The sequence below is a fragment of the Cervus canadensis genome, chromosome 13 (genome assembly GCF_019320065.1).
Source record: "Cervus canadensis isolate Bull #8, Minnesota chromosome 13, ASM1932006v1, whole genome shotgun sequence".
Lineage (NCBI taxonomy): Eukaryota > Metazoa > Chordata > Mammalia > Artiodactyla > Cervidae > Cervus > Cervus canadensis.
In genome coordinates, this window is record NC_057398.1 from 55,190,854 (window position 1) to 55,218,615 (window position 27,762).

The window sequence follows — 27,762 nt, forward strand, 5'->3', positions numbered from 1 at the left end:
CACCAGCTTGGGGATCTTACTTTAGTTCGGAGGGTTCAGTTCAGTCCCTGAAAGATGCTCTGAAACCAGACCAGGCTGTTGTCTTGGAGCTTCCCAGGTTGGCCTGTCTTGTGTGACTGTTACTGCACACACACCATGATTGTATAGCCAGCAGATGGCTAAGCAAGCCAGACTCAGCCGTCTGTGGCTGACTGACGACACCACCTCTTTCCAATACAGAAAGATAATCAGTTTTTAAAAACTGAGGGTAGAACCGTTGTTTTCAAAAGCCCGATTTTAAAATCTGCTGAATCTACAGAAAGAGATTAAAATGTGCAAGTACCTTGACTTTCAGTTCTCACCTGTCAGTTCAGTGGGGAAAGTCAGTTGACTAGATGCGTATGTTCTGTTTATTTTTCTGATTAAAACCTTCCAGTTTTCCTTCTGGAGCTAATGATGTCCCTTCATACAAACAGGATGTGGGGATGAGCGACACAGCAGTGACTTCTTTCCTTGGCTGCTGCTGGGATCTTCTTCAGACTTTAATGGAGGTAGAAGGGTGGTATTTTCATGCTGACCTGTCTCTAAGATATCAAATATTTTGAAAGTCGTTGGACTTCAGAAAGAACTATATAAAAAGAGCTTGTTTTTCATTTATTCTCTTCAAAGTTTTGACTTAAGCCTAAAAAAAGTGACGTTTCTTAATTATTAGTTTGGTTTTTTTTAATTATAACTTGAGGGATGGGGGAAAATATGGGTTTCTATTTTGGTACTGGTAAGAAGCTCATTAAAGATATTGGCAAACTGTTATTTCTCCGATTCTGATAGCTCTCCCTTCTCAAAACACGCAGGCAGACGTTAGCCGGGATGAAATGCAGGTGCCTGTGTTGGACACGGAGGATGCCTGGCTGACCGTGGAGGGCCCGGTCTCCATCGTGGAGCTGGCGCTGGATCAGAAGCACATCCACTACCCACTGGTGGAGCACCATTCCGTCCTGTGCGCCGTCCTCTATGCCGTCATGAGGTTCTCTCTCAAGACCGTGAAGCCGCTCGCTCTTTTTGACAGTAAGGTAATTCTCAGAGCACTTGGGATCCTCTCGGAGCTGAGGGTCTAGCAGGACTGTCTTATCAGAGAGAAGTCATTGGGCCTTGTGTGTCTTGTATAGGATTATTTGTCATGGGGGTCTTGGTCCTGTATTCCTTGTCAGGCTCCCTGTTCTTCTGATTTACCTGAAATACTGGTGGCCTGGGGTTCGGCCCTCTCAGCCGTCTGCCCCATCGTTTGTCTTCAGTAAGCTCCTTTTCTTCCTCTTGTGTGTCTTCAGGCCTGACCTGTCCCCAGGGTTTGGGGCATGTGTTTCTCCTGAATGCCTCTCTTGGCCTGTGCGGTGGGCTGCACATACCTCCTTCCTGAAATCTCTCTCTATCCTGCCCCTCCCCACCCTTGACCTACACTTGCTCTTCCCCCAAGTTCACTGGCTTGGTCAGTTGGTGAGTGAGGTCACCATCTGTGATATGGCTGAAACTAGTAGCCTGGGAAACATCTAGCTCAGTCCCCTTCCTCGGGTCCCAGAGCCACTGTGAGCCTGTCCCTGTCGGTTCTTCCTTACATCCCCTCTTGTCCATCCTTCTCCGTCACTGTGGCCCAGGCTCAGGCCTCATCGTCTCCCCTGGGCTGGTCCAGCAGCCTCCAGCTTCCCTCCATGCAGTCCCTGCTGCCAGACCTTCCTTCCCAAACTCAGATTCAGTCGTGTTAGGTTCATGCCGGGACATAAGACAGCCTTGACTGGCTTCTCCACCCGGGCTTGTGTCCAGAGTGGTGGTCTCTCTGTGCAGCCAGACCACCGCTGGAGACCCCTCGGGCTCCTGAGGCTGGGAGCAGAGGACGGGAGCCCCTGCAGGAGGACTGCCCCCTGGAAGAAGGGGAAAAGCAGGGTGCTGCCCAGAGCTCAGTTCCTCCTCTCAAAGGCACCTCCAGTGTGGGGAGCAGTGAGTGCTATTACTGTTGCAACTACTATTACTAACCATGTTGTTACTATTTCCTGCCACATGGAAACGTGGAGCCGGAGAAGGCGGCTTCCCCGCCCCTTGACTTAACCTTTCCTCCCCCTTGTCCATTCCTCACACCCCATGCTATAGCCACTGCTCACCACCTCCACCCCTGGGAGAAGGCAGGCATTTTTCTCACCTCTTGTCCTGTTGTATTGTTCCATTGTCACAGCCAGCTCTTCCACATGGTCGGTTCCTGTTTGTTACTCACTTATCCCTTCAGTGTCACTTCCCCTTCAAAGTCTTTGTCTACATGTCCCCGTGTCTGTGTGCCATGCCAGGTACATGATGGGAGCCCGATAAATGTTTGGTACATTCATAATTAAGGAGATGATAAAGAGAAGTTAGATGGCAGAGGTCTGCAGAGGGACTCGGGGCAGTGGTGGGCAGAGAAGCCAGTGGAAATCAAGGAAATCAAGCCTCTTGGAGAAGCCAGTGGGAATCAGGAGTTAGTGATGATGTGGCCTAGGGAGAAATAATAAAGATCATGGAGGAATTTTGAGAAATCAGCCACCTCATGACAGAATAGTGCAGGGTGAAGGAGAGAGGATGAAAATTCAACCCAGTTTCAAGTTTGGGGGACTGGACATGGCATTTAAAGGAAGCCCCTTTAGAAGAGTTCTGGACATGTTGAGTTTGAAGAGTAAATATAAGTAGAAATAGTGTATTTACTTCTGGTAAGTACTTTAAAATTCGATTTTTTTTTTTTTTTTTAATAAGTACTCCCCTCAAAAAGGGACTTTTCAAAATGAGACCACATCCAGCATTGGACAGGCACAGTGGTGATGCTAGTCTCAGCCCAGATCATGCTTGAGTGGTCTGGGACAGCTGTGTGACTCACATGCAAATCCTGAAGCAGTGTGTGCTGGGGCATGTGACACAGAATCCCACCTCCGCGTTTATTGGTATAGTCAGTTCTCCTAGCCTGAGAGTCATGACTCCTGGTTGTCCTGAGTGTTAAATGACATATTCAACACCAAGTGCTCAGCAGTGTCTGGAACATAGTAAACAATAAATGCACACATACTCCCTATCCCGGAGGCCCTTCTGTAGAACAGACCCCAATACCCAAGACCTCCACGTAGAAACTACAGAGTAATGACTGCGAGTGAGTGCGTGGGAAAACTCTCAAAAAGTGATGTTCAGATGCAGCAGATTGCTGTCAGAAATCTTGCATGTTCCATCACCAGAGAATGAATGGCTTCACTCTACTCAGCAGTCCCTCCAGATGATCTGTAATCACAAGTTAAATCTAGAAAGTACCTTAGACGATATCTGGCATGACCTGAAAGAACAGCAGCCTAGGATGGTGAGATCCTTTGTTCAAAATGACCTGGGTGGAAGGAGTGGGCTTGGAGCCCTGATCTTGCAACTCAAAGGCTGGTGCTCTTTGCTCTGTATTGCATTTCCTTCCTGAGAACTTCTGAAACCATATTTTCTGATATTCCTTTTTGGCTCTATTCTCTTAAACAGTTGCTTTTAAACAGTTCAGCAAGTGTTTTTAAGAGGATTCAAAGTACCTACTATGTATTAGTTACTGATTATTAGATAACAGGCAGATTCTTTACCATCTGAGCCAACAGGGAAGCCCCATTACATACAAATGATCCCCAAACTCAGTGGCTGAAAACAGCAAATGTTGTGTCATTTTCCTGAGTCCCGATCTGTGTTCCCCTAGTGTAGGCGGCTTTGGCTCACGGTCTCTCGGGTGTCTGCAGTTGGACTCCACCAGGGTGGGGATCGAAATCCACTCACAGGCTTACACGAGGATTGGCAGGACTCAGTTCTCGTCTAATGGGTGACTGCACAGGGCAGCTTTTGGACAGAAGCCACAGCCCTGTGTCACCTGATCTTGAAAGTGTCAGGCTGTCCTCTCTGCCTAACCCTGCTCACCAGCCCCAACTCAGGGGAGTGGAATTACACAGGGCATGGGTACCAGGAGGGCACCCCTGGGGTTCATCCTTAAGGCTGCTTTCACCCATAATGCTTGTGAAAATCAAAAGAACAGAATTCTGAAGTGTTAATTTTTTTAATTGGAGGATAATTACTTTATTGTGATGGTTTTTGTTATACATCAACCTGAATTGGTCATGGGTATATGAGTTATTCTTTGTTAAATGACTTCATTTTAAAATCTACCCCCCCACCCTCCAGTAACAGTCCATACTCATCAGTTTTCTTGGTCTCTTCTTTTTCTTTAGGGGAAAAATGCATTTTTCAAGGACTTAACTTCAATTCAGTTATTACCTAGTGGGGAAATGGATCCAAATTTTATTTCTGTACGACAACAGGTAAGTTACAGCTATTGGGATGACCAGCTCTAAGGTATTTTTGAGAACTAGTTTCTCTTTAAAGTATGTCATTTTTTGATAACTAGTTATAATGGAAAAACTATTCTAAGTGACAGAAAAGCCAAGTTACTTGGAATTACATATTTTTTTAATGAAAATACTAACAAGATGTTGCTGTATCTGATTTTCCACCTTCAAGTTCTTACTGAAAGTTGTCAGTGCAGCTGTCCAGGCCCGACACACAGTCGCAAAAGACAGAGACTCCACAGAAGAGGCAGCAACCACCCCTTTTGGTCAAGACCAGGACTGGCCAGTACTGGCCGTGGCCTTGGCCCATCACCTTCAAGTCAATGAAGATGTTGTTAGGAGGCATTACGTGGGGGAACTCTACAACTATGGAGCTGACCACTTAGGAGAGGAGGTAACAGCCTATGAGTGTCGTCTGGGCTCAAGTTGTAAAACTGATAGTTGGGGTAAAGAATCAGTAAAGTTGCTGGTAAAGCTTGTTTTTCCTTCTTTTGTTAGAACTCCTAGGCACAATAGTAGAACAGGATTAAAATAAGTAATAGGGAATTCCCTGGTGGTCCAGTGTGGTTAGGACTCTGTGCTTTGATTGCTGAGGGCCTGGGTTTGATCCCTGGTCAAGGAACTAAGATCCTGGATGCTGCAGAGCTTGGCCAAAAAAAATTTTTTTTTAATAAAAACTAATCAAATTCCTGTTTCTGGCCGGTGTTTAGTATAACTCATGCTGTGTGCCAGACCTGTTTTATGCAGAGGGACAGAGTAGTAAACAGACATGGTGCCTTCCTCCAAATCCAGTCTACTTGTGGGAGCTGAGAAGCATGCTCAATTCTGGATTGAGTTGTAAATGCTGTGAAGAAAATCACTAAGATCCTGTAAATAAGCAGAAGTAGAATAGGGTGATCAGGGGTGAGCTGAACCCCAAGGACAGGAAGCAGCCAGCGACTCAGAAAACTGGGAACCTTGCCAGAGGCAGAAGTGACATGGAGTCCGGACGTTTGTCCACGTTCCCCCCTGCAGGCCATCCTCCAGGTTCAGGACAAAGAAGTCCTGGCCTCGCAGCTGCTGGTGTTGATCGGGCAGCGGCTGGCGCACGCTGTGCTCTGCACGCAGACGAGGGAGGGGCTGGAGCTGCTGGCCAGGCTGCCCCCAACGCTGTGCACCTGGTTGAAGGCCATGGTGAGTGCCGGGCGTGAGGGAAGGCAGACAGCCACTGGACGTTTTCTCATATGCATTTTTAATAGTGGAGAAAAATTGAATTTTCTTAATTCTGAACAAAAGCATTTTTATTGGGAAATTACTCTCCTGCTAACTCTTAAGTAGCAGTTACTTAGTTGTATGTAACTGATGGGTTATTTTTGTGTTCCATTTGCAGAACCCCCAGGATCTTCAAAACACAGAAGTGCCCATTGCAACAACAGCTAAACTAGTAAATAAAGTCATTGAGCTTTTACCAGAAAACCACGGGCAGTATAGTTTAGCCTTACACCTCACTGAAGCTGTAGAAGCCATATCTCTTCCTCCTTTATGACACTTATCTCCTACATACAGTCTCAAATTGTGTGACTCTAATATGAACTAGTGCATGGTTATTTTACACAATAAGATCTGGAATTTTATGGAGGGAATATGTTTTTTTCTTTTGTAAAGTAAATAAAAATACGCATTACTTTTAAAAAGTGCAGTCTTGGCTAAATTCCACCTTTGGTTAATACTGACAATAAAATATAAACAGATATCAGTTATACTATTAATTTCTCTTGAAGCCGTTTTCCTGTTTATTTTTGATTCAAGCACTTAAGTAGCTTTATTGTCCAAATTTGCTATTTAAAACTGGTTATAATTTACAGATTATGTTCTTATAAGATTCTATATTTCGTACTCAAAATGTTATTGTAATTAAATTTAAATGTGTTCCTGTATAGTCCCCATCAGTAAAATGAGAGAACTCTCTCACTCTTGTTTTAATAAATGTTGGGAAAATGCTTTTGTTATTATGCTTAATCCCGTCCTGGGGGACGGCCCCCGGGAGTTCTGGATGCTGACAGGCTTCTTTCCCAGAGGAGGTTATGCTGGTGCCATCGGAGGAGGAATAATGGGTTCAAGACCATCATATTCATCAGAAGGGACACTAAGTAGAACCCTTAACCTGTTGCACTTGCCAAAACAGAATCTGAGATGCAATCTAACCCAGCAAAATTAATTATAATGCAAGTTAAGATTTGCTTTTTGCCAACATTCAAAATTGTATCCACATCAGGTAACTGTAAAAATGTATTATCTTGTAAAACTTATGTTTAAAAAAAGGGCAAAGATGCTAAAAATTTAAATCCAGCTTTATTTTTCCTACAAGTGTTTAGAAATGTCTGTTTCTGGGATCTGGTCGTGTTACCTGTTCTTAGGAACAGTATAGAAAATGCTTAGGGATGATACTACAGCTTAGCAAACCTACCTCACTGCTGGCTTGAGAGGATGAATACAGCTAATTTTGTACCCTACAGTGCCTAGAGCAGTCCAAGTGCTGGATAATCATTTGTTGATTAAAACCAAATTAACCAAAACTCTAAAAAAAAAGTACTTTGAGCTGTACAAATACCAAGTATTTATCAAGGTAAATCTTTGGAATGTAGCCTTACAGCACAATTGTTGACATGTCCTGGGTCACAGTTGTTACACGTAGCAACCCGTTGTGATACAAAAGTTTGTTTCTTCACTTCCTCAGGTAGAAGCCAGCTCTTGCAATTGTGCAAATTTGAGGCGTTGTTTTCAGGAATATAAAGGAAAAAGTCATGTCTGAGAATATCCCAGTGTAAATTATTTTTAACAGAGAGATCACATTCAAATAAGAACTGTCTAAAACCTGGTAATTACTGTTTCATTTTAAATCGTGAGAGATTAATTTTTCAGGTGCCTTGAGTGTTTGGGGTGAAGGCCCATGTGTCTGACCGAGGCATACATCTGCAGTAGTAACACTGAAAAGGGCCTTGAGCCGGTCCGGCCCCTCAGCCTCTGCTGGGATCCCCGGTACCCCATCCAGACACATTCACGTGATTTCTGAGTATCAGGCGTTCTGTAGCCACTTGTTACATGCACTCTAAAAGATGAGTTCTTTCCGTGACTTGTCTAGATACTCTGAAAGTAGTTATGAACCTTGGAGGCTGGTCAAAGAAACTTGGAATTACAGGCATTTTTAAAGGTAAATTACTCACTCTGATTCCATTATCACTTTGGGGGATATCTTACAAGCATTTTAGATAATAAAACTGGTTGAACTTACTCTGTTAGGACACATAATCAAAAATTTTGGGATTGTTGAGAATATATTAATAAGCTGAAATATGGCTCCTAGGACCATAACAAATCACTGAGTCTCTAGTTAGATTTATAATCCTAAAATTTGCCATTGAGAGAATTTTAAATTGAATTCTCAGTTGCATGGTTAAGAAAAGCAGTTAAATATTTTACTGTTTCATTAAGGGCTTTTGAAATAAATCTGGTAGAGGAAAGGAAAATAAATACCTGTGTATGCAGTCTGTAACCACGAAGAGCCACAAAGAAAGGAATTAGGTTTCACACAGAACAGGCAGTTTCTGAAACAGGTATGCTGCACATACTGCAGTTATTGGTGCAAAGCCAGTTTACCTGTGAGTAGCTTTTTCTTATAAATACTCCTATCCCCATGTACGTTTCCTTGTTATCATTAAGTAAGCATTCTGTACCTTGTTCAATTCTGTTGTAAATGCAAATGAAATCAAAAGGGTTCAAATAATCATAACTTCTACATTACAAGTTGTGTTTAGATGTAGAACTAGAATATACAGGATAAATGCAGATGGAGAGAAATAATAGTACCAGGCTTCTAAGTGCATCCTACTTTCGTAAAGAGAAAAATGAGGTATGGAGCAAAGAGTTTCACCTTTGTTATAAAAATTCAACTAGGGTCAAAGTGAACACAGTTAAATTTAAATAGCTTTCTTAAAAAAAATTATTACAATTTAAAATCACAGAAAACTCATTTAATAACACTAAGCATACATGGAATAAGTTCTCTTAATAGTTACTGTGGTTCATGTCACTTAGGCAGATATTTTTAAAAAGTACTCTACAGCAACTCTGAAAGCCCTCCCTCACCCTGATAGGAATGATTTGTTATATTTCTGCTAAATAGAATTAACCATCCCTGGAAAGATTTTAATCCTATATGGAGTTGTTTATAAAATGCCCTATTATCTATTGTAATGTAAGTAGTCAAATTCTGTATATACTGCTATTTTCTGTGTCTGTTCATTGTTGTGAACTTATGTATATTAGTGAAATAAATTTTCAGCTTTCATATTGTTTCCTTAACATTTATATAGTATTAATATATTTGTCCCCTCTTATATGAGACATATTTGGTGACTTTTTCTGGTATGCAGTCCAAAGAACTAGCTGTTCTGAAAAGGTTGATGTTTGCTGTTAAGGCAGAATGAAATTACTCTTTTCATCTCAAGTGACACACTCCTGCACCGTTCCTGTTCAAAACACATTGTTTTACTTGATACTCAAAACTTTCGTACCACCACCAGTCAGTAATTTTCCAGGTGCCTTTATTTTTAGACGTTATAGAACTTAAATACTGAGTGAAGAAGATTTATAAAATATAAAACATTTTTCCGCTTAGCACATTTGTAGGCAAGCATTTTCAGTGTTATGTTCTGAGTAAGTCCATTATGGATCCACCTGCATATGTATATGTTTCCATATGTATATATACACATTATTGTTTATCTAGTTACAGGAAAACACTCGTAGCTCTGACTTTGACTCTCATCCTCAACCATTTACTCTTCCACTCATTACCTAAATCCTGGATTTCTCTCCAGTACTGTAAACAATCCATCTAGACCCCTAGTCCTGTCAGGAGGCTCTTGCTCAGAAAGCTGTCGACACACACCGCAGTCCTACTTCCCTTTCACGACCTCTGCGCATCGGGGACACAGCGTGTCTGATGACTCAGCCGTGTACTTCCAACAGCGAGGGCATTTTTCCTTGGTGGTTGGCATGACAATTACTTTGTATGAAGACTCTTCACGAATATCGCCACCTGTGGAAGAAAAACATGCGAAGAGTCTTCCTGACAGGCCACTGAACTTGTGCATCTCTGTATTTCTCCAGGTGCCCCCTTTTCAGAGCTTCCTCCCTGCCTTGGGAAATACTGCTTCCCTTACATAAACAGCCAAGATGGTGGGCTCACACAATCTGATGACTGCGGGGAGAGGAGGAATCTGAGACCCTGAGAGGCTGATTTTTCCACAGGTCATGGAGTTCTGTATCCACTCAGGCAGAGCATGCCTGCTTGCTCTTCATCTGTGTCCAGTTCTGATAATTACACTGCCTCTCCTCTCCAGCTACATTCTTGATTAAGAATTGGAAAAGAGCCCAATTAGAGGGACAACGAGCAGTGCCCCCACATTAAACTTCTTGGTCTGGACAAAAGGATACAAAAATTTGTCCATAATGAATAGACCTCAGACTAGGACAGTACAGAAAATAAATCATTTTCTAGTCACTGCACAGAGAATATAACATTCTGGAAAGCAGATTAATACAGAGTCTACTATATCATCTGTGCTGCCAAGCCTCAAATTTAAACTGATGGCTATAAATTAGTCTCCCACCTCTTGCTGGTGCCTAAAAGCTACTATGAAATACAGAGAGCATCACTGTTCCTAGATACACTCATGTTATTCTGTTAACGTTACTCAGCTTTCATTTCCATCAATAAGAATGAAGTAAGTTGACAAAAATCCCCTATCAAACAAATACCTACAAAAGGTTTGCTTATAAGATAACCACTGTGGGGAATGAGTTCAATAAAACTTCCCTGACTCATTAAGAGTGGCTACAATATGTAATTTGGGGTGAGCATAATAAATTGTAGATTCAACACAAGAGAGGGATGGTAGGTTTAGGCAAAGGCCAGGACACAAAGACCAACTGAAGTAAGGCAGACTGACTTCACATTTGGTGACAATGACGTTTTCCCTCTTCTCTCCCTACCCCTGTGTTCCCAAAATCACCAGGTAGGGCACTTAGAGAGCTGGTTCAGAAACCTGGCCACTGTTTTCACTTTCTAGAAAGATGCACCCCAAGTGTGTATCTGCCTTTAGAATCCAAGTCATCCACTGGAAAGCTGGAGGAGAACTGTAATTATCATTCGGTTGTCCACATACCATTGTTATCTGGTATTTGTTATCAGTCTCATCTCCTTCTTACCTTCTAAATTGATTAGAAATGTCCCTTTAAGCTCAGTTACATCCTCAGTTATTCCTCGTGGTTCCTGAGAAAGCAAAGTTGTCTGGGACGCCATCATTAATTCATTCAACTGAGAAGTACTGGAAGTCTCCTCCGCTTGTAGCATCTTGGGCATAAGCATTTGAAAGTTACTATCTAAATTAATTGTTACCACAAAGGTTATAAAAAGACACTGCAAGTTCTTACATTTGGTGAGGAAATATTTTGGGACCATCCCCTCCTGAGCTAATACTATTATATAAATCAAATCTTATTAGTATGAAAGCTTTTAACTAAAAACTCTTAATAGTATTGATTGAGAATACAACTCTATGCCAGGCACTTCACTTCACTAGATGCTAAATATCCACCCATTATTTGTAAATGTCACAAAACAGCAACAGCATTTTTTAACCCCCATTTTACAAATGAGGAAACAGGGAGGTTCCCAGCCAGTAAATAATGTGCTGCAATTCCAGCCCAGGTCTGTCAGCCTCAAAGCCCGCACTTCACCCCTGTATCCAGTGCTTCCTACAGAAGGAGAGGGGTTAAGATACTATCTGAACAAGGATATGCTTTTAGCGGTGTAGACCAATGCTGGCAGCCTGGATAATGCTCAGAACTCTTCTGAAGCACACTGAATTGGGATATCTGATAAGCACTTTCGTACATTTTTCATTGTAATTCTGATCTTCAAAGTAAGTGTGTGAGCTAAGTAATACAAAATCCCTTAAAGGAAAAAAAAAACCAGCTCATCAGAAAACAGGAGATTCAAAGAGATTGCATTTACACCATCAGTAACTGATAGATCCAGGACTCCATCAGATAGCTAGTTAGTATAATTCCTAAGAAAAATACATTCACATTTTTTAAAATCCTGAAGTTTTTTTTTTTTCCAAGCATCAATGATCCAAGCAAGCTGTACTGTTTTCAGCTTACTACTCAGAACTAATGAAGTCAAAGGAAACATGATATGCAGTAGGAAAGCTCAGTACCAGGCTGAGTAGCCTCAGCCAAGTCACAGCTTCAACAGGCCTCAGTTTCCTGGCTCAAAAAATGGCAATCATGAGCTTCCCAACTTGTAAGTTTTAAAACATCAACATCTTATCAAACTTCTGTTAACTGAGCAACCATCTTATACCTACTAGCTATCTCAAGCCTTGAATCTTAATCAACTTAATTATATTATTAAAAATTTAGATTGAACTTCCAACCAGTCGAGATGGTAATTTTTCAGTAGACTATGATACCAGTCAAATGTCAAAACTTAAGTCACAAAACTCTTTTCTTCTCAAACATTAAAACTAAAAAAAAATCTTGAGTGAGTATGATAGGCTCTAAGTCAGTCTAGTCAATCAACCTTTAAGATCTCAAAGGGATACTTTTGATGGCCCTTCTGAAAAAAAAAATTGGATGAATGCTTTCAGATCACATGGTAAATTTTGGTGTGGATGAATTTTCTTCAGAACTCATGAGTAAAAGATGAAAAAAAACATTTTTGTTTTGAATCTCGTCCAGATGGATAAAATTCTCAGAAAACTAGACCCTTAACACAAAACTCCCAATTTTTGTGTATTCAGATATTACTGCCAGGTGCTGCCTGTTGTCTAACTAGCCCTTGAGGGCTCATGTTTCAAACAGAACTTCATTACACCTTCCTGTCCAAACCTGTAAAATACAAGTAGCAACAGAGTACACGTTCTATAAGAGAAGAAAAAGGAAACATGCAGAGGTTGGAAACAAAGAGTCAGTGACTAATATTAGGATTAGAAGACAGAAATCCTAGTTTATAAATTTTTTTTTTAATGTACTATTTACATCGACATCTTCTGAAACCAGATTTTACATGGAGCACTTTGATACAAACACTATTTCAAAAGGAACAAACTGCGGCTCACCTCCATGATCTCAAAAAGCAGCCCAGGCTCGATCACAATGATCACCTCATACTCGGCTGCATTTTTGCCAGGAATGCTTCCAAGAAATGAATCTCTCATTGCACACGCGCTTTCTATGGCTTCCTCCAGTCCAGGTTTCTTCCAGATAGAACTGGTTTTAATCCAGCCAGTACGAAAAACACTCCTGGGTTCTTAAAAAACAAAAGTTAAACCAATTTATATATATTTTTAAACTGTATATAAAACTCAAACCATCACACGTTTACTATCCATGGGAAATATGGATTGTTATTTGTGGTACTAATAATTAGGATGGTTGTTGTTCAGTTGCTACTCCATGTCTGACTCTTTGTGACCCCATAGACTGCAGTGTGCCAGGCTTTCCTGTCCTTCCAACTCCTGAAACGCTCAAACTCATCTCCATTGAGTCGGTGATGCCATCCAACCATCTCATCCTCTGTCGCCATCCTCTCCTCCTGCCCTCAATCTTTCCCAGCATCAGGGTCTTTTCTAATGAGTCTGCTCTTTGCATCAGGTGGCCAAAGTATTGGAGTTTCAGCTTCAGCATCAGTCCTTCCAATGAATAGTCAGGGCTGATTGATTGCCTTTAGGATTGACTGGTTTGATCTCCTTGCAGCCCAAGGGACTCAAGAGTCTTCTCCAACACCACAGTTCAAAAGCATCAATTCTTCAGTGCACAGCCTTCTTTTTGGTCCAGGTCTCACATCCATACATGACTACTGGAAAGACCATAGCTTTGACTATATGGACCTTTGCTGGCATCCTAAATGCTTACCAAATATTTACATCAACATTTGGAAATGTAAACAAAGGGCAAGATATACAGTAAGATCTCAAAGGATGCCTAGAAGAAACTAAAATAGAAATATCCCAATATTACAGTAGATGTCTCTGGGTTATAAATAAGGTCGTGAGTGACATCCTGACTGTAAAATTTCTAATTTTCTGTGTTTAATGTAATCAGACAGGAAAAAGATTAGAAAAATATTCACTAGCAGGCACTATACTTTCAGTAAAACCTAAAATATATTTCTGACATTTATAAAGGTGTATAAGAAAAAGTGTTTTCTCAGTATAGTCAAGCTGCTAATGTATTTCAGAAAGCATTTTAAAGTGGCTTGAAAGACATGCTGAAGTTCATCCTCCTCCTCTACATACAGATGCAGAAACTACAGTTACTAAATTGAGACGCATCATGCCACAAAGCAGTCACTGTATTAACAGATGAGTATGTGCCTCTTACTTGAAGCAGGTAAAAGGAGAAGCTGCACCCTCAGCCAGGGTCTTTCTCACTCAGAGAACAAATCAATATTTCTTACCTTTAATATAAGGTATGTGCTGGAATACCTCTTCAGCCAAGTGAGGAAGAATGGGAGCAAAAGAGCGAACCATTACATCCAAAATTTCAGCTAATGCAGTCTGACAAGAGCGTCGCTTGGGATCATCTGCATTTTCACAATAAAGCCTGGACAAGAACAACTCATTGAGTGGTTGACAACATGGTGTACACAGTCACTGCCAACATAGGACCAGCCTCAGGCTGAGCTTATTCTGACGATGCCTAAGTCTATGGCTATAACCGTCTTCGAATGAAAGGATAAAATATTCCATCATACAACTCTTCTGACTACATCCCCTATTCCACCTGACTCCTTCCAGGTGTGCACACATCCTCAAAAACTCATAGCTATGCTATGTCCAATTCTGTCTTACAGATCAATAACTAGAATCTAGACAACTTAGTGAAAGGAAAATTAGTAAGTCAGTTGAGGGTATTTAAGATTCGAGTCCCCAGTCCTACAGGCTTCCCTGGTGGCTCAGGTGGCAGAAGAACCTGCCTGCAATGCAGAAGACGCAGGTTTGATCCCTGTGTTGAGACAATCCTCTGGAGGAGGGAATGGCAACCCACTCCAGTATTGTTGCCTGGAGGGTCCCCATGGACAGAGGAACCTGGTGGGCTACAGACCAAGGGGTCACAAAGAGTAGGACAGGACTGAGCAACTTAGCAAGCATGCGGGCACCCCACCCTGATGACCCTATCAGTACGCCAAGGGAAGGACTGGGATTTGTAATCCCAATGGAAGGTCCCTGAGCTGCTGATGGGTGGGGCTGGCACTTCACAATGGCTAAGTTTCTACAGGAGCAAAACATGAAGACAGCATGCAGCCTGCCTCTCAAAGGGCATCACTGATGTTATATGATGCTATTATATTAACAATTACCTGAATATTTCTCCCCCCGAAGGCCAGCAAACTCCTGAGAACAAGCACTGTGTTCATGACCTCACAGTCACAGCTACTACTTATTGAGAACTTGCTTTGTCAAACACAACATTCAGTATGCTACTTATATTCTATCTTTTCATTTCCACTTTCTGAAATAGGTATTATGTTACCATTTCATGAGTAAAGAAACTGAGATAATATGATAAGTTGCCTCAGCTCATCAAACTAGCAAGTAGCAGGATGAAACTGCCCAATCAGACTTGAGTCAAGAATCCAACTTCTTAGTAATGGCCCAGGCCCCCCACTGCTGGCCTCTGCTTTCCAACATTTGCCAAGCAGAGTAGATAGTCAAGTGCTGTTTGTTAAGCATTTCAATGTTCAGTCATACATACCTATCTTTGATTATGCTGAAATAAAAGTTGGAGAGTTCTCTGGTATAAAATGCTTGTAACAGCCGAACAACCTTTCCAAAGTCATACTGCTTATATGAATCATTAATCTAGGGAACAAAACCAAAATAAATTTGGAAGCTGGGATAAGCAAATAAAAATGCAAGTCATCATGAGCAGAATATGTTCCTTTTCAAAATACGTTTCAAAGACAGACAAACACAAAACAGGAAAAATGTGAGAGCATTTAAGGATCTTCAAAACGTCATTTCTGGATATGAAAGGCTACTATCCTCAGAAAAAACAGAATAATTTTCCCTGGACTCTACAAAAGAACAGGCATCAAATGAAAAGGTCAAGTTTTAAGTGATGAAATGGCACTATTCTAAAACAGCAAAACTTAAAAAGTTACCAATGTTCCCTCATTTATGCCAGAAAAGTAAAACTGGGCAAAATATGTACGACTCTGACTTAAGTAGAAGCAATTCCAATGTTTTTGAGAAAATACAAATTATTTGTGTTTATATGTGAGACAGTATTTTACAAGATACATAAGAATTGTCATTTCAGTTACTGCTATACTTCTGAGATGCGTATTTCTATACATCTGCAGACAAATAAAAGTACATCTCACCTTTATTCCTTCTTATACATGGAGCTGATTTTCAGAAGAAAACGAGGCCTGAGGAGAAGCCTGGCCTCCTTTTGCCACCAGGCACTACTCTCGTCTCTTCTGAGAAACCAGAAGGATTCTAAGACTTCACACCTAGTCAACCTAGGAACATGCGGAATTGATCAAGTGTAACTTTCCTCAGTGCTTTAGTTACTGCTTCTAACAAAGTCGGTTCCACTCAATACGCAACCCAGATTTCAACACACAACTGTGCTACCTCCAAAAGCGTATTAATGCTCACTCACCTTGTTTGCCAAATCCTGCAGTAAGTGTAGCATGTACTGGTCTATGACATACATGCTGTTGACAGGGATGGAATCTGTTTCTGGGTTGAAACCAGCCACATTTCCCAAAAGAAAGCGGAGTGTATTCCTGAGCTATAAGCATTGAAAAAAAAAGAAATATACAGTCAAGAAATATGAGTCCTTCAATTACTACTGAAGTTGTTTTATCATATCACAGTAAAATATAAAATATAAAGAAGATAGTATATAAAAATTTTAACATGACTACTTATATTTCTAAACAAATTAACATATGATATTTTTTAAAGCTCACAACATATGGAGAACTCATTTTCATTCAGTTGTGCAAGTGCCAACAAAACGGGCCTCATTATTTTAACAAGGACTCAGTAAACTTTTCATTCAGGAATAGTAAGGAACAGAAAGAGGAGTGATCCTGACCTTGCTAATGTCATCTCTGGCAGCATTCAGCAGAGATGGACTAATTGTGACTTCAGTGAAGACGTTGGACTCGGCAACCCACCAGCGAAGCACGTCAGCACCATAGGGGGGCTCTTTGCTGTGATCCTTTTCATTGAGGGGAAAAAAAAAATACCAATAAATAAATAGCTTTCGATGACAATTTGGTGAACAGATGTTTTAGGTAAGACTCCTATTCTGAAATGCTTGAATACGACATGAGCATAAAATGTACCTGTACTGTAATGAAATAAGCTAACAATTTCAGAGATCAGGCTGCATCTAAAAAAACAACGAAACTGGAAAAAGGGGGAGTATGGCCTGCAGCCTGGTTCAATGTCTTCCCTAAGCTATCTGTGAAGAGCTACCACGGCAGGTGGGCAGTCAGAGTGCTGCCCTGGATGCCCCTGTCATGGGGGAGTGAACGGGGGTGGAGGGGGTGCTTTCCCTCTCAAATGCCCAAGCTACTCTGACCAAGAGACGTGACTACTGGACTCTAAGAGGGCAGTTAAAAGCCAAAAGGGTTAAAGAACAGATAAGCAGTATCTTTTCTGAAAGCAACTCCAAAATAAACCAAATTACCAGCAGCCCCAGATTTGATATTCTTTAATGACTTGCTTTAAAGTGTATAATTTCCAAGAAAGAAAGTAGCTGTCTCATTTTTTTTTCTTATACTGTTTCTAGTTAACTGTAAAACCATACTTTATAAAGTTTTAAAGTTCAGACAATTTAAAAAGGGACAGCATGAACCTAACTGGAGATTCAGACCTGAAATAAGTCAAAAAAGCCACAACAATCCCAATCCTTCACATTTTCAAAAAAGTCACAAAATTTAAGAGTCTGGATTTAAAATATGGCAAGGCATTTGCTACTAGTATAAAAATCAGTTTTGTGAGGTGTTTTTTTTTCTTTACATTGAAGTAACTATATTAAGGGTCTTGCTGCCAAATTAAGAGCCTTAAAACAAAAATAAAATGAGTTTTTAGGGAACCACTTACTTGTCCTCCATTGATGACAACATCAGGATCAATGACATTCCCAAGAGACTTGGACATCTTTTCTCCCTTTTCTCCAAGGGTAAATCCATGAACAACCACTGTTCTAAGAAGACAAATAACTACTATAATAATATACACAATTATATACAATATAATAATAAACACAATTATGATGGACATTTTGAAGATGACTTACAGCTTAAAAAGAGTATCCTAGTTTGATACAAAAATTAAAAATTTTTCCTGACAGATTATGCATGAAAATTTTTCTTCAAAGTCTAATTCTAAGCTGCTTATTCATCCTGATTATTATTATTTTTTTATGTCTGATCTTATTTACTTGTTACTCTTAGAACGTCTCATTTTTGACTGGACTCAGAAGTAGAAGCTCTCAGAGAGCTTCTGAGCTAAAAGTAACAGCCTCTGTCTCTTGGCAATCTGTTCCTGCCGTTTTTCTTTGGCCTCCTTCATTCTCTTGGCCAAAAGTTTAGCATATTCTGCAGCCTCTTCTTTGTTTTTCTTAGAACGCTGTTTTCTCAGAGCATTATGCCGGCATTTGTGTTGCAGAACTCGTGGAGTCACTAGACGCTGAATCTTGGGTGCTTTAGTCCTAGGTTCCTTACCATCCTTGTTTAGGGGCTTTCGCACAACATACTGGTGGACATCATCTCCTTTAGAGAGACTGAAAAGTTTGCGGATTCTGCTAGCTCTTTCGGGACCCAGGCGACGAGGCACTGTAGTATCAGTGAGTCCAGGAATAGCCTTCTCCCCTTTTTTCACGATGACCAAGTTGAGAACACTCAGATTGGCATCCGCAGTGCAACCCCGGACAGATTTGCGCTTTCCCTCTCCAGTCCCCCTTGGTCTGTAACAGGAATGCCCCTTACTCAGTACCAGGCGAACTTGGCCATGGGTCAAGCACCCTGCTTCACGGGGAAACCCTGCTTATCGTTCCCGCCACTGATTCGGACCACATAACCCTTCCATTCTTCACCCAGAGTGTCAGCAGCAACTTCTGTGGCCATATGCTTCTCGTAGAAGGTACGAAGTTTTCGTTCATCGTCCACTTCAATGAGCTTCTGGCAGCCAGTGGCCGGAAAAGAGATGTTCAGCTTCATTCTGAAGCGGCCGACAGCCTCCCTTATCCTGATTATTAAACACTAAGTTCTCTATACACAGAAAAAATTTTTATGCTTATATTCACTACACAGTTGATTCCTGATCATCTATAATGTACTGATTTTGATCATTAAAACTAACCAAGAAAAAGTATGTCTTAAAAAAAATTATCTTTGTTCAAAAAGGCAATCTGAAAGAAATATATCTACTGTTCCATCGACTTTTAAAAGCATGTTATACTAGAAACATAAACATGCCAGTTACTCTAAGAAGAGTTTTCATTGTCAGCAAAAATTTTAAGCCATTTAAGAATCCCTCTGGATAGAACCTTTATCCACATATTTGAATAAGGAAAAGCTATTATCTGTAACTAAATAAGAACCCCGTAATTTAACAAAATTCACTGAAGAAATGTTTCAGTTCATTAGCCACTTGCAGAAATTACAAACATTAAGGGTATCTAATCAAGACTGTCCTTAATCAAACTAGAATATCCTCTCTACATCCAGCTGTGTCGAGTCTACCATATTTAAAGGTCAAGCTCTTCATGGGTTTCTCTACTACTCCAGTCAATGCCAGTTTTACTTCTCCTGGGAGTTATGATCTGCATCAGAGTGAAAGGACTTTTCTGTATTACTGTCTCCTTTGTGTTTTTTTTTTTACTTCAAATTTATTTCTCTCATGAGACTGAAGACTGTAAGCTAATTAAGGGCAATGTTTTATCATATACATATTAGTCAGCACATATTATTTCACACTGGCAAGTACTCAGCAGAAATACTCAAGGTGTGCTCACTTGTTTAGCTCAGGTGTAATACTTACTTAAAAGGTGACTTATTCCTTGCTGCCACACTTGTTAATAAAGAAGACTGAAACCAGCCCCCAAGCTGGTCCTTTCCTTCCAAGTACAAATCTGCTCTTTGGTCAGTACCTCAAATATAAACATGAAAAACAAAACAAACAAACAAACAAAAAAACAGAAATTTAAGTCAATTAAAGTTATAAAGTGGAAATGAATACTTATCAAAATATTGAAAGTAATCATGTTACCTATTTCTTGTGTCATGCTACACCCAATGGCCACACTACATTCATGTCAGCTGTTACCTTCACTGTCAATTTATTAATCAAGATAAAATAAACTTGGCAGTGTGATCTTCCAAACAACAGACAGCTAAAATATTATCTAAATTAGGGACTAATTCATAATAACTCTCAATGATCAGTATTTCCAGTTAAATCTTTTATGAAAATGAACTACTATTTTTATTAATTCAACAGTTATTTGCTGAGTATCTAATAACTTTATTGTTGTCATTTAATTCTCAGAGTAACTCTAGAAGGGAGTTTTTATAATCAGTATTATCCCACCAAGGCTGAGCAGCTGATGAACTTTGAAAAACACTTCAAAAGCACTATTTCACATATGACACATGCTATTTTGAAATGCAGAATGTTACCCCAAACACAGTAGGAACACTACTTAACCTACCTACCAACATTACGGAGTGTTATCTGCTTAACATTTTCAATATAACTTAGGAAAACCAAGTGCCTAAACTGGCAATATTTTCTCTTGAGTATGACATGAGAAACATATGAAATAGTAACTGAACATTACTACATAGAAATCATATTATACATTAACTTATATTTGATCATTATGAATTTTTATGTACATTTTAGCTGTAAAACAGAGTGAACATGAATTTATGCATATTTCACTTCTCAAATTTCCTAGGCGGAAAGAAAGGCCCAAACGATGGAACACATTTACCTGCTAGAATCACACTAATGTCCCCTCAATAATGAGGCCTACTACCAGAAGGAGAGCCCAAGTAAAACCCGACCACGACCCCGCTCAATCCCTTCAATAATGGTCAGCGGAGCACGCAAGCCCTTTTCCCACACTCCTTTGCTCCAGAAAGGAAACCACCTCATCCCTGTAACCTCCCGGTTACCTGTCTGTAACCTCTCAGTGAGGACAAGCTTTATTTCATTTTACCTCTCACCTTTCACTTAGTATCCCTGAAGGCATCTTCTCACATCTAAACACACCCTTCATGTGCCTGATACTACTCCCTTCTAATTCCTGCCCAACCTCTGCTTCCTCTTTATCCATGGAGCCAAAAGCTTACCCTAACCATGAGCAAGTAGAAATCAGTTGTCTGTGGAGAGAGGGGAGAACGTTGTGAGAAGGTAACGGAGAATTAAAGAATGAGAACGGAAAAGCAGGGTGCCCGAGTTCTAGTCTGACACTAAGCGGTGTGACCACCATCTAATTTGACTCTAATTCAATCTCATGTCCTCTTCTGAAAAATGAGGGGGTCAGGCTCTTTCAGTGATTTCCACACTTGGTTCTACAGAACTCAGTATCTTGGGGTTGCCAAGGAGGTCAAGGAGAATGAGCTGACTGGGAGGAAGAAAAAAATCCCCACCTTTATTTATCTTATGTATCATGGTTCTACATAAAATTTCATTTCAGAAAAAAGTTTAGAACACACTGGATTAAATGATTTTCAGCAGCTCTTTCAGGTTTAAAATTATATTATAGGAGGAGATATACTTTCAAATAAAGCAAAAAAAAAAAAAAGTTCTTAATTATAGATTTCTTCTGATAGCATTTATTTATTCTCAAAACTGCCTGACAGGCAATAGACCTCTTGTTTTAGATTACCTGGAAGAACATTAGACCATGAAGTTCCACTATCAAACCAGATGTCCAAAATATCCTGACCTGGCACGTACTCCAAAGCATCGGGACCACCAACCTAATAAGATAACGTAAAAACATTTTAATTACACAAAGATCATGATACAATTAATATCCAAAAAAAAGTCTTAAGAAAATGAAATACAACCATTAAATTCACATTTTACATTGACATTTATTCTGCTAAGTATTTTGCCATTAGGGACAACTACTTCACTACTTCATCTACATGTACAAGTGCTTGTGGCCACTTATACATGTATTAATGTAAATGTAAATTGTGTTCATTTTCTTTTTTTTTTGTAACAGTTGCTTTTATTTTTTTTATTTTTATTTTTTTTAATTATTATTTTTTTTGGCAATTATCTTCCAGTTTGGATTTCTTGGTGTGCGATGCCATCAGGTAACTTGAACTCAAGTCCTATGAAGTCCCTGATGCTCCAGTGTTAGGCACTGTTCCTCCACAGTCACATGTGTCTCTACTCAGCCAACAGAGCGGTTACAATCAACCCTGGACCTCAGGGAGACAGCAAGTCCCCCTCAGCCTCTACTGCTCCACTGAACACCCAGCTTCTCTCGTGAAATCAAAATGTCTACTCTCAAACTGCTCTGGCTCCTGGTTTATGGTGACTAAACTCATGAACTTGACGTGATAATATCACTACTTTTTAACTCCCAAGAACCTCTCGTGTTGTCATTAAATCATGCAATACACACAAAGGCTGTTTAAGCACAAATGGAAATGTACCTGAGATAAGACTTCTTTTGGAAGAAGTTGCTCCGGGGGAAGAGTCCACCAGATATCACTGCCATGTTCTTCCACTAGTTTAATAATATACTCGATGGTTTGGCTATTTTCAGGGGGACAAAGCAAAACTGTTCAATTAATTACTGTGGTTAATATGGAACATTTAAAAAATTAAAAAGCAGTGATATTTTTTTTCCTATCTGCATGGTATTTTTCCCAATATGCAGGACATTTTTTCCTATCTTTCCTCCAAACTTGAGTGGTATTATCTTCAATTATTTGATTACTCAGTTCCTACTGTCATCTTAAATTCAATATAAATGAAATCACATTGATCATAAGTAGCCCTTAAAAGAAAAAGGAAAAAAATGTTTTTTTAAATAGGGATATCTCCTGATACCTTTTTGGTTACTAACTGCTCTGCTTCTATTTTCTATCCAAGTACCTATATTCAAAACCTCCTAATTACCTACCTCCTCCAGTTTCTGCTCAAATTAAGCCAACACATTCTGTCAGCTCCACCTTGAAATGGTACTATCTGTTCTTTGTTCAGACACTATACCAGTCCACCCTCTCTGCCTGCTCCCAGACTGGTGCAGTGGTCCTACTTTTCCCCTACTCTCATTCCTTTACCTGACACATGTAATTTAATTTACAGGATACATCTCTGCATCCCTAAAACTGCTTTTATCACACCAACCCTGTCTCAGAAACCTCCAGTGTCCCCTCACTGCTTACAGGACTGAATCCAAACTCTGCATAAGAGGCCATGCTGTACCAGAGCATGGGTTTTGGTAACAGGTATCCAGGCTTATCTCCCAACTGCTCCTTTTTATATACATGACACACACAAGTACCTCTCTAAGTTTTGACTGTCCCTTCTGTTAAGACGAATAGTACAATTTTTATTCAAAAACATTTACTGAGTACTCGAACATCTTGGTCACTGTTTGAGGCACTAGAGTTACAGCAGTTAACAAGGCGGATAAGATTCCCACCATCGTGGAACCCGCATTTTAGTGATCCTGGCTACTTTTTTTTTTTTTTTTTTATTTTTATTTTTTAATTTTTTTATGTAGTTGGAGGCTAATTACTTCACCAACATTCAAGTGCGGTTTTGTCATACATTGAATGAATCAGCCATAGCATTTAACACTTATTCCCCCATCCCGAATCCACCCCACTCCCCACCTCCCTCTTCACCCGGATCCTCTGGGTCTTCCCAGTGCACCAGGCCGAGCACTGTCTCATGCATCCACCTGGCTGGTGATCTGTTTCCCATAGATAGATATACATACCTGTCTTTTGAAATATCCCACCCTCACCTTCTCCCACAGAGTTCCAAAGTCTGTTCTGTATTTCTGTGTCTCTTTTTCCGTTTTGCATATAGGGTTATCGTTATCACCTTTCTAAATTCCATATATATGTGTTAGTATGCTGTAATGTTCTTTATCTTTCTGGCTTACTTCACTCTGTATAATGGGCTCCAGTTTCATCCATCTCATTAGAACTGGTTCAAATGAATTCTTTTTAATGGCTGAGTAATATTCCATGGTGTATATGTACCACAGCTTCCTTATCCATTCATCTGCTGAGGGCATCTAGGTTGCTTCCATGTCCTGGCTATTATAAACAGTGCTTTGCAATGAACATTGATAGGGTGACACGTTGTCTCTTTCAGATCTGGTTTCCTCAGTGTGTATGCCCAAAAGGGGATTTGCTGGGTCATATGGGCAGTCTTATTTCCAGTTTTTTAAGAACTCTCCACACTGTTCTCCATAGCGCTGTACTAGTTTGCATTCCCACCAACAGTGTAAGAGGGTTCCCTTTTCTCCACACCCTCTCCAGCATTTATTGCTTGTAGACTTTTGGATAGCAGCCATCCTGACTGGCGTGTAATGTACCTCATTGTGGTTTTGATTTGCATTTCTCTGATAATGAGTGATGTTGAGCATCTTTTCATGTGTTTGTTAGCCATCTGTATGTCTTCTTTGGAGAAATGTCTGTTTAGTTCTTTGGCCCATTTTTTGATGGGTCATTTATTTTTCTGGAATTGAGCTGCAGGGAGAGAATGCTTGTATATTTTTGAGATTAATCCTTTGTCTGTTTCTTCATTTGCTATTATTTTCTCCCAATCGTGACGGCTGTCTTTTCACCTTACTAATAGTTTCCTTTGTAGTTGCCCAAAAGCTTTTAAGTTTCATTAGGTCCCATTTGTTTATTTTTGCTTTTATTTTCAATATTCTGGGAGGTGGGTCATAGAGGATCTTGCTGTGATTTATGTCGGAGAGTGTTTTGCCTATGTTCTCCTCTAGGAGTTTTATAGTTTCTGGTCTTACATTTAGATCTTTAATCCATTTTGAGTTTATTTTTGTGTATGGTGTTAGAAAGTGTTCTAGTTTCATTCTTTTACAAGTGGTTGACCAGTTTTCCCAGCACCACTTGTTAAAGAGGTTGTCTTTTTTCCATTGTATATCCTTGCCTCCTTTGTCAAAGATAAGGTGTCCATTAGCGTTCGTGGATTTATCTCTGGGCTTTCTATTCTGTTCCATTGATCTATATTTCTGTCCTTTGTGCCCAGTCCCATACTGTCTTGATGGACTGTGGCTTTGTCAGTAAGAGTCTGAAGTCAGCAGGTGTGATTCCTCCAGTTTCCATTCTCTTTCTCAAGATTACTTTGGCTATTCGAGGTTTTTTGTATTTCCATACAAATTGTGAAATTATTTGTTCTAGTTCTGTGAAAAATACCGTTGGTAGCTTGATAGGGATTGCATTGAATCTATAGATTGCTTTGGGTAGAATAGGATCCTGGCTACTTTTGTCAGGATGACTGCAAACTAAATGAGATGATCCAGTAAAACTTAGTGCATGCCTAACACACAAAAGAAAGCCAATAAATGCCTATCAAATGAGTACTGAAACTGATTATATCTTTCAGAAGATAAAGATACACAGTTATAAATCATTTGAAAATTAAACACAGGGAAAATTTTACACTAAATTTTCTCACAGGAAAAATATACTTTTAATTTATTATCACATGTTTTATGGACATTACAACTTCCCCTAGCTGCTTTCCACCAAGTCACAGAATATAATGGTCAAGAAAACGGAGCATGTGTGGAGAAAATGGAACCCACCTACACTGTTGGAATGTAAATGGTGAAGCCACTATGGAAACAGTGTGAAGAGTCCTCAAAAAACTAAAAATAGAGCTGCCATATAATCCTACAATCCCACTCCTGGGTATATATCCAGAGAAAACTACAATTTGAAAAGATACACGTATCCTTATGTTCATAGAGCAATATTTACAGAAGCCAAGACATGAAAGCAACCTAAATATCCATCAATAGATGAATACATAGAGAAAATGTGGTACACATATACACACACACGCACAATATTACTCAGCCATAAAAAAGAACAAAATAATGCCGTTTTGCTTCAACATGGATGAACCTAGGCGTTATCATACTAAGTGAAGTAAGTCAGACAAAGACAATACTATATGATGCTACTAATACATGGAATCTAAAATATGACACAAATGAAGTTATCCATGAAACAGAAAGAGGCTCACAGACACAGAGAATAGACCTGTGGTTGCCAAAGAGGGGAGTGTGGATAGATGTTTGGGATTAGTAAGATGTAAACTATTATAGATAGAAAGGGTAAACAACAAGGTCCTACTGTATAGCACAGGAAACCAGATTCAATGTCCTGTGAAAAACTATAATGGAAAAGAATATGAAAAAGAATGTGTGTGTGTATACATATACACACACAACTGAATCACTTTGGTATATAGTAGAAATTAACACAACATCGTAAATCAACTATACTTCAATAAAATAAATTTGAAGAAAAGAACATGGACCCCAGAGCCAGAGAACTTTCATTTAATTCCTGACCCTATCACTTACTAGCTATGTGACCCTGGGCAAAGCACTCAATATTCTGTACCTTAGTATGCAAATAATAACAGTACCATTAAGACAGCTATTATAGATATTAACTGAGCTTATATGTAAAATGCCTACAACAGTGTCTGGCACATATTAATGGGCATTATGTAAGCCCATTATCTATTATTTAAACTGATTCTTTGAAGTCAGGAAAGCTTAGACAGTTAATTTTGTTAACCAACTACCAAAACACGTATGACACGTATCTGTATTAATATTTAAAGATTAAAGTACATACACTAAAGCCAACTTTTGAATTATCCTCCTTTCTACCACACTCCACTAACACAAGTAACTAAGAATGCAGGTCCACAAGAGTTGGTAGAAATGGAAGGAGGAGTGGATAGAAAAAACTTCTATGTTCTTGACCTGGATCTACTTGTTACTAATCATGACCACATGCTATGAGTCACTAAATCTCTCTAGGTCTGTTAATTCAGATAAAATGAAATGTTTATGAAAAATTGCTGTGGGAGGCAAAAACCAAATGGGTGTTATAAATTAAACATGCTCTACAAATTGAAAACCAAAATACTTAAGTCGGTTATACTTCAAAGAAGAGACTGAAAAAGTATGATGCTACCACATTTATTTTGAAGAAATTATAAATCATAAGAATGTGTAAGTGGGCACAAGTCCATATTTCTAATATAGTCACACATTTCATATGGACTTTTAACAGTAAAGATAAACTTTTTGTGACATGAGGCCATAAAAACTTTGTGCAATAACTACCTAGTTATATGACAATATTTAGTTACATATTACTATTTTATATAGTTTGCACAGAACACTGTATCAGTTAAGAAAATTGAATATACTATAATAGAAAATCTGAATAAACCTAATGCTATTACTCTTAGAACAAAAAAGAGATACTGTCAAAGGATTCTCCAGGCAAGAATACTGGAGTGGGTTGCCATGATGTTAGGATTTTATTACTCAAAATAGTTTTTGTGTGTATACAACAAGTTTTATATACATATATATACACTTCTGTGTATACCTTTATTAACAAAAGGACTTTATAAGGCCTCTCTAACTGGATTCATTAAAAAATGGCTAAAGTGACCGATAAACTGTTCTGTGCCTTGGGGTTTCTTAAATCCTGGGCCTAATAAGGAAATAACACAATTAAAAGCCAGGCCTTGAAACTGTCTCCCAGATCACGGCTCAATTCTGCTTTACTTCTCCTTTCAGCCTTTCTGAGCTTCCCTAGTGGCTCAAAGGGTAAGGAATCTGCCTGCAATGAGGGAAACCTGGGTTCGATCCCTGGGTTGAAAAGATCCCCTAGAGAAGGGAATGGCTTACCCACTCCCGTATTCTGGCCTGGAGAATTCCATGGATAGAGGAGCCTGGTGGGCTGCAGTCCATGGGGTCTCAGAGAGTCGGACATGACTGAATGACTTTCACTTTCAGCCTTTCTAACTCTTTTATGAAGACAAACATTGTATCTGTGAACTCATACTCCCCTTCTCCCGGGTTTGCTGAGCAAAGGCAAAAAGACCCTCACTACCCATGCGGGATGAAGGTGTGAACCAGAGACAAATCAGGGCAGCAGGAAGCCTCCAGAGAAAAGTGCGCTGACAGCAAGCACCAAGTCCAAAGACCAGAGTCTACCTGCCACTTACTAGATACTGATAGGAACACATCATGTTACTCTTCTGAGCTTCAGCTTCTATGAGTATTG

The 27,762-nt window shown here is 39.7% G+C and overlaps 2 protein-coding genes and 1 pseudogene across 2 annotated transcripts in view; 1 reads left to right on the forward strand and 2 right to left on the reverse strand.

Annotated features, from left to right (window-relative positions):
- RAB3GAP2 (RAB3 GTPase activating non-catalytic protein subunit 2) overlaps window positions 1–8,342 on the forward strand; it is a 103,005-nt gene extending 94,663 nt beyond the window's left edge. The window contains exons 30-35 of the mRNA XM_043485874.1: window positions 456–530; window positions 831–1,049; window positions 4,230–4,319; window positions 4,519–4,740; window positions 5,361–5,519; window positions 5,716–8,342. Of these exons, the coding sequence (XP_043341809.1) occupies window positions 456–530; window positions 831–1,049; window positions 4,230–4,319; window positions 4,519–4,740; window positions 5,361–5,519; window positions 5,716–5,871 (921 nt within the window). The 3' untranslated portion in view covers window positions 5,872–8,342. The remainder of the gene's footprint in view (window positions 1–455; window positions 531–830; window positions 1,050–4,229; window positions 4,320–4,518; window positions 4,741–5,360; window positions 5,520–5,715) is intronic.
- A 570-nt stretch (window positions 8,343–8,912) lies between these two features.
- Window positions 8,913–27,762, reverse strand: part of IARS2 (isoleucyl-tRNA synthetase 2, mitochondrial) — a 44,610-nt gene continuing 25,760 nt past the window's right edge. The window contains exons 13-23 of the mRNA XM_043485875.1: window positions 22,105–22,207; window positions 21,321–21,414; window positions 19,466–19,574; window positions 17,525–17,627; window positions 16,509–16,634; window positions 16,068–16,199; window positions 15,153–15,259; window positions 13,855–14,000; window positions 12,515–12,705; window positions 10,599–10,743; window positions 8,913–9,426 (exon numbers count right to left, since the gene is read on the reverse strand). Coding sequence (XP_043341810.1) covers window positions 9,284–9,426; window positions 10,599–10,743; window positions 12,515–12,705; window positions 13,855–14,000; window positions 15,153–15,259; window positions 16,068–16,199; window positions 16,509–16,634; window positions 17,525–17,627; window positions 19,466–19,574; window positions 21,321–21,414; window positions 22,105–22,207 — 1,399 coding nt within the window. The 3' untranslated portion in view covers window positions 8,913–9,283. The remainder of the gene's footprint in view (window positions 9,427–10,598; window positions 10,744–12,514; window positions 12,706–13,854; window positions 14,001–15,152; window positions 15,260–16,067; window positions 16,200–16,508; window positions 16,635–17,524; window positions 17,628–19,465; window positions 19,575–21,320; window positions 21,415–22,104; window positions 22,208–27,762) is intronic.
- On the reverse strand, window positions 17,884–19,439 carry LOC122452345 (annotated as a pseudogene).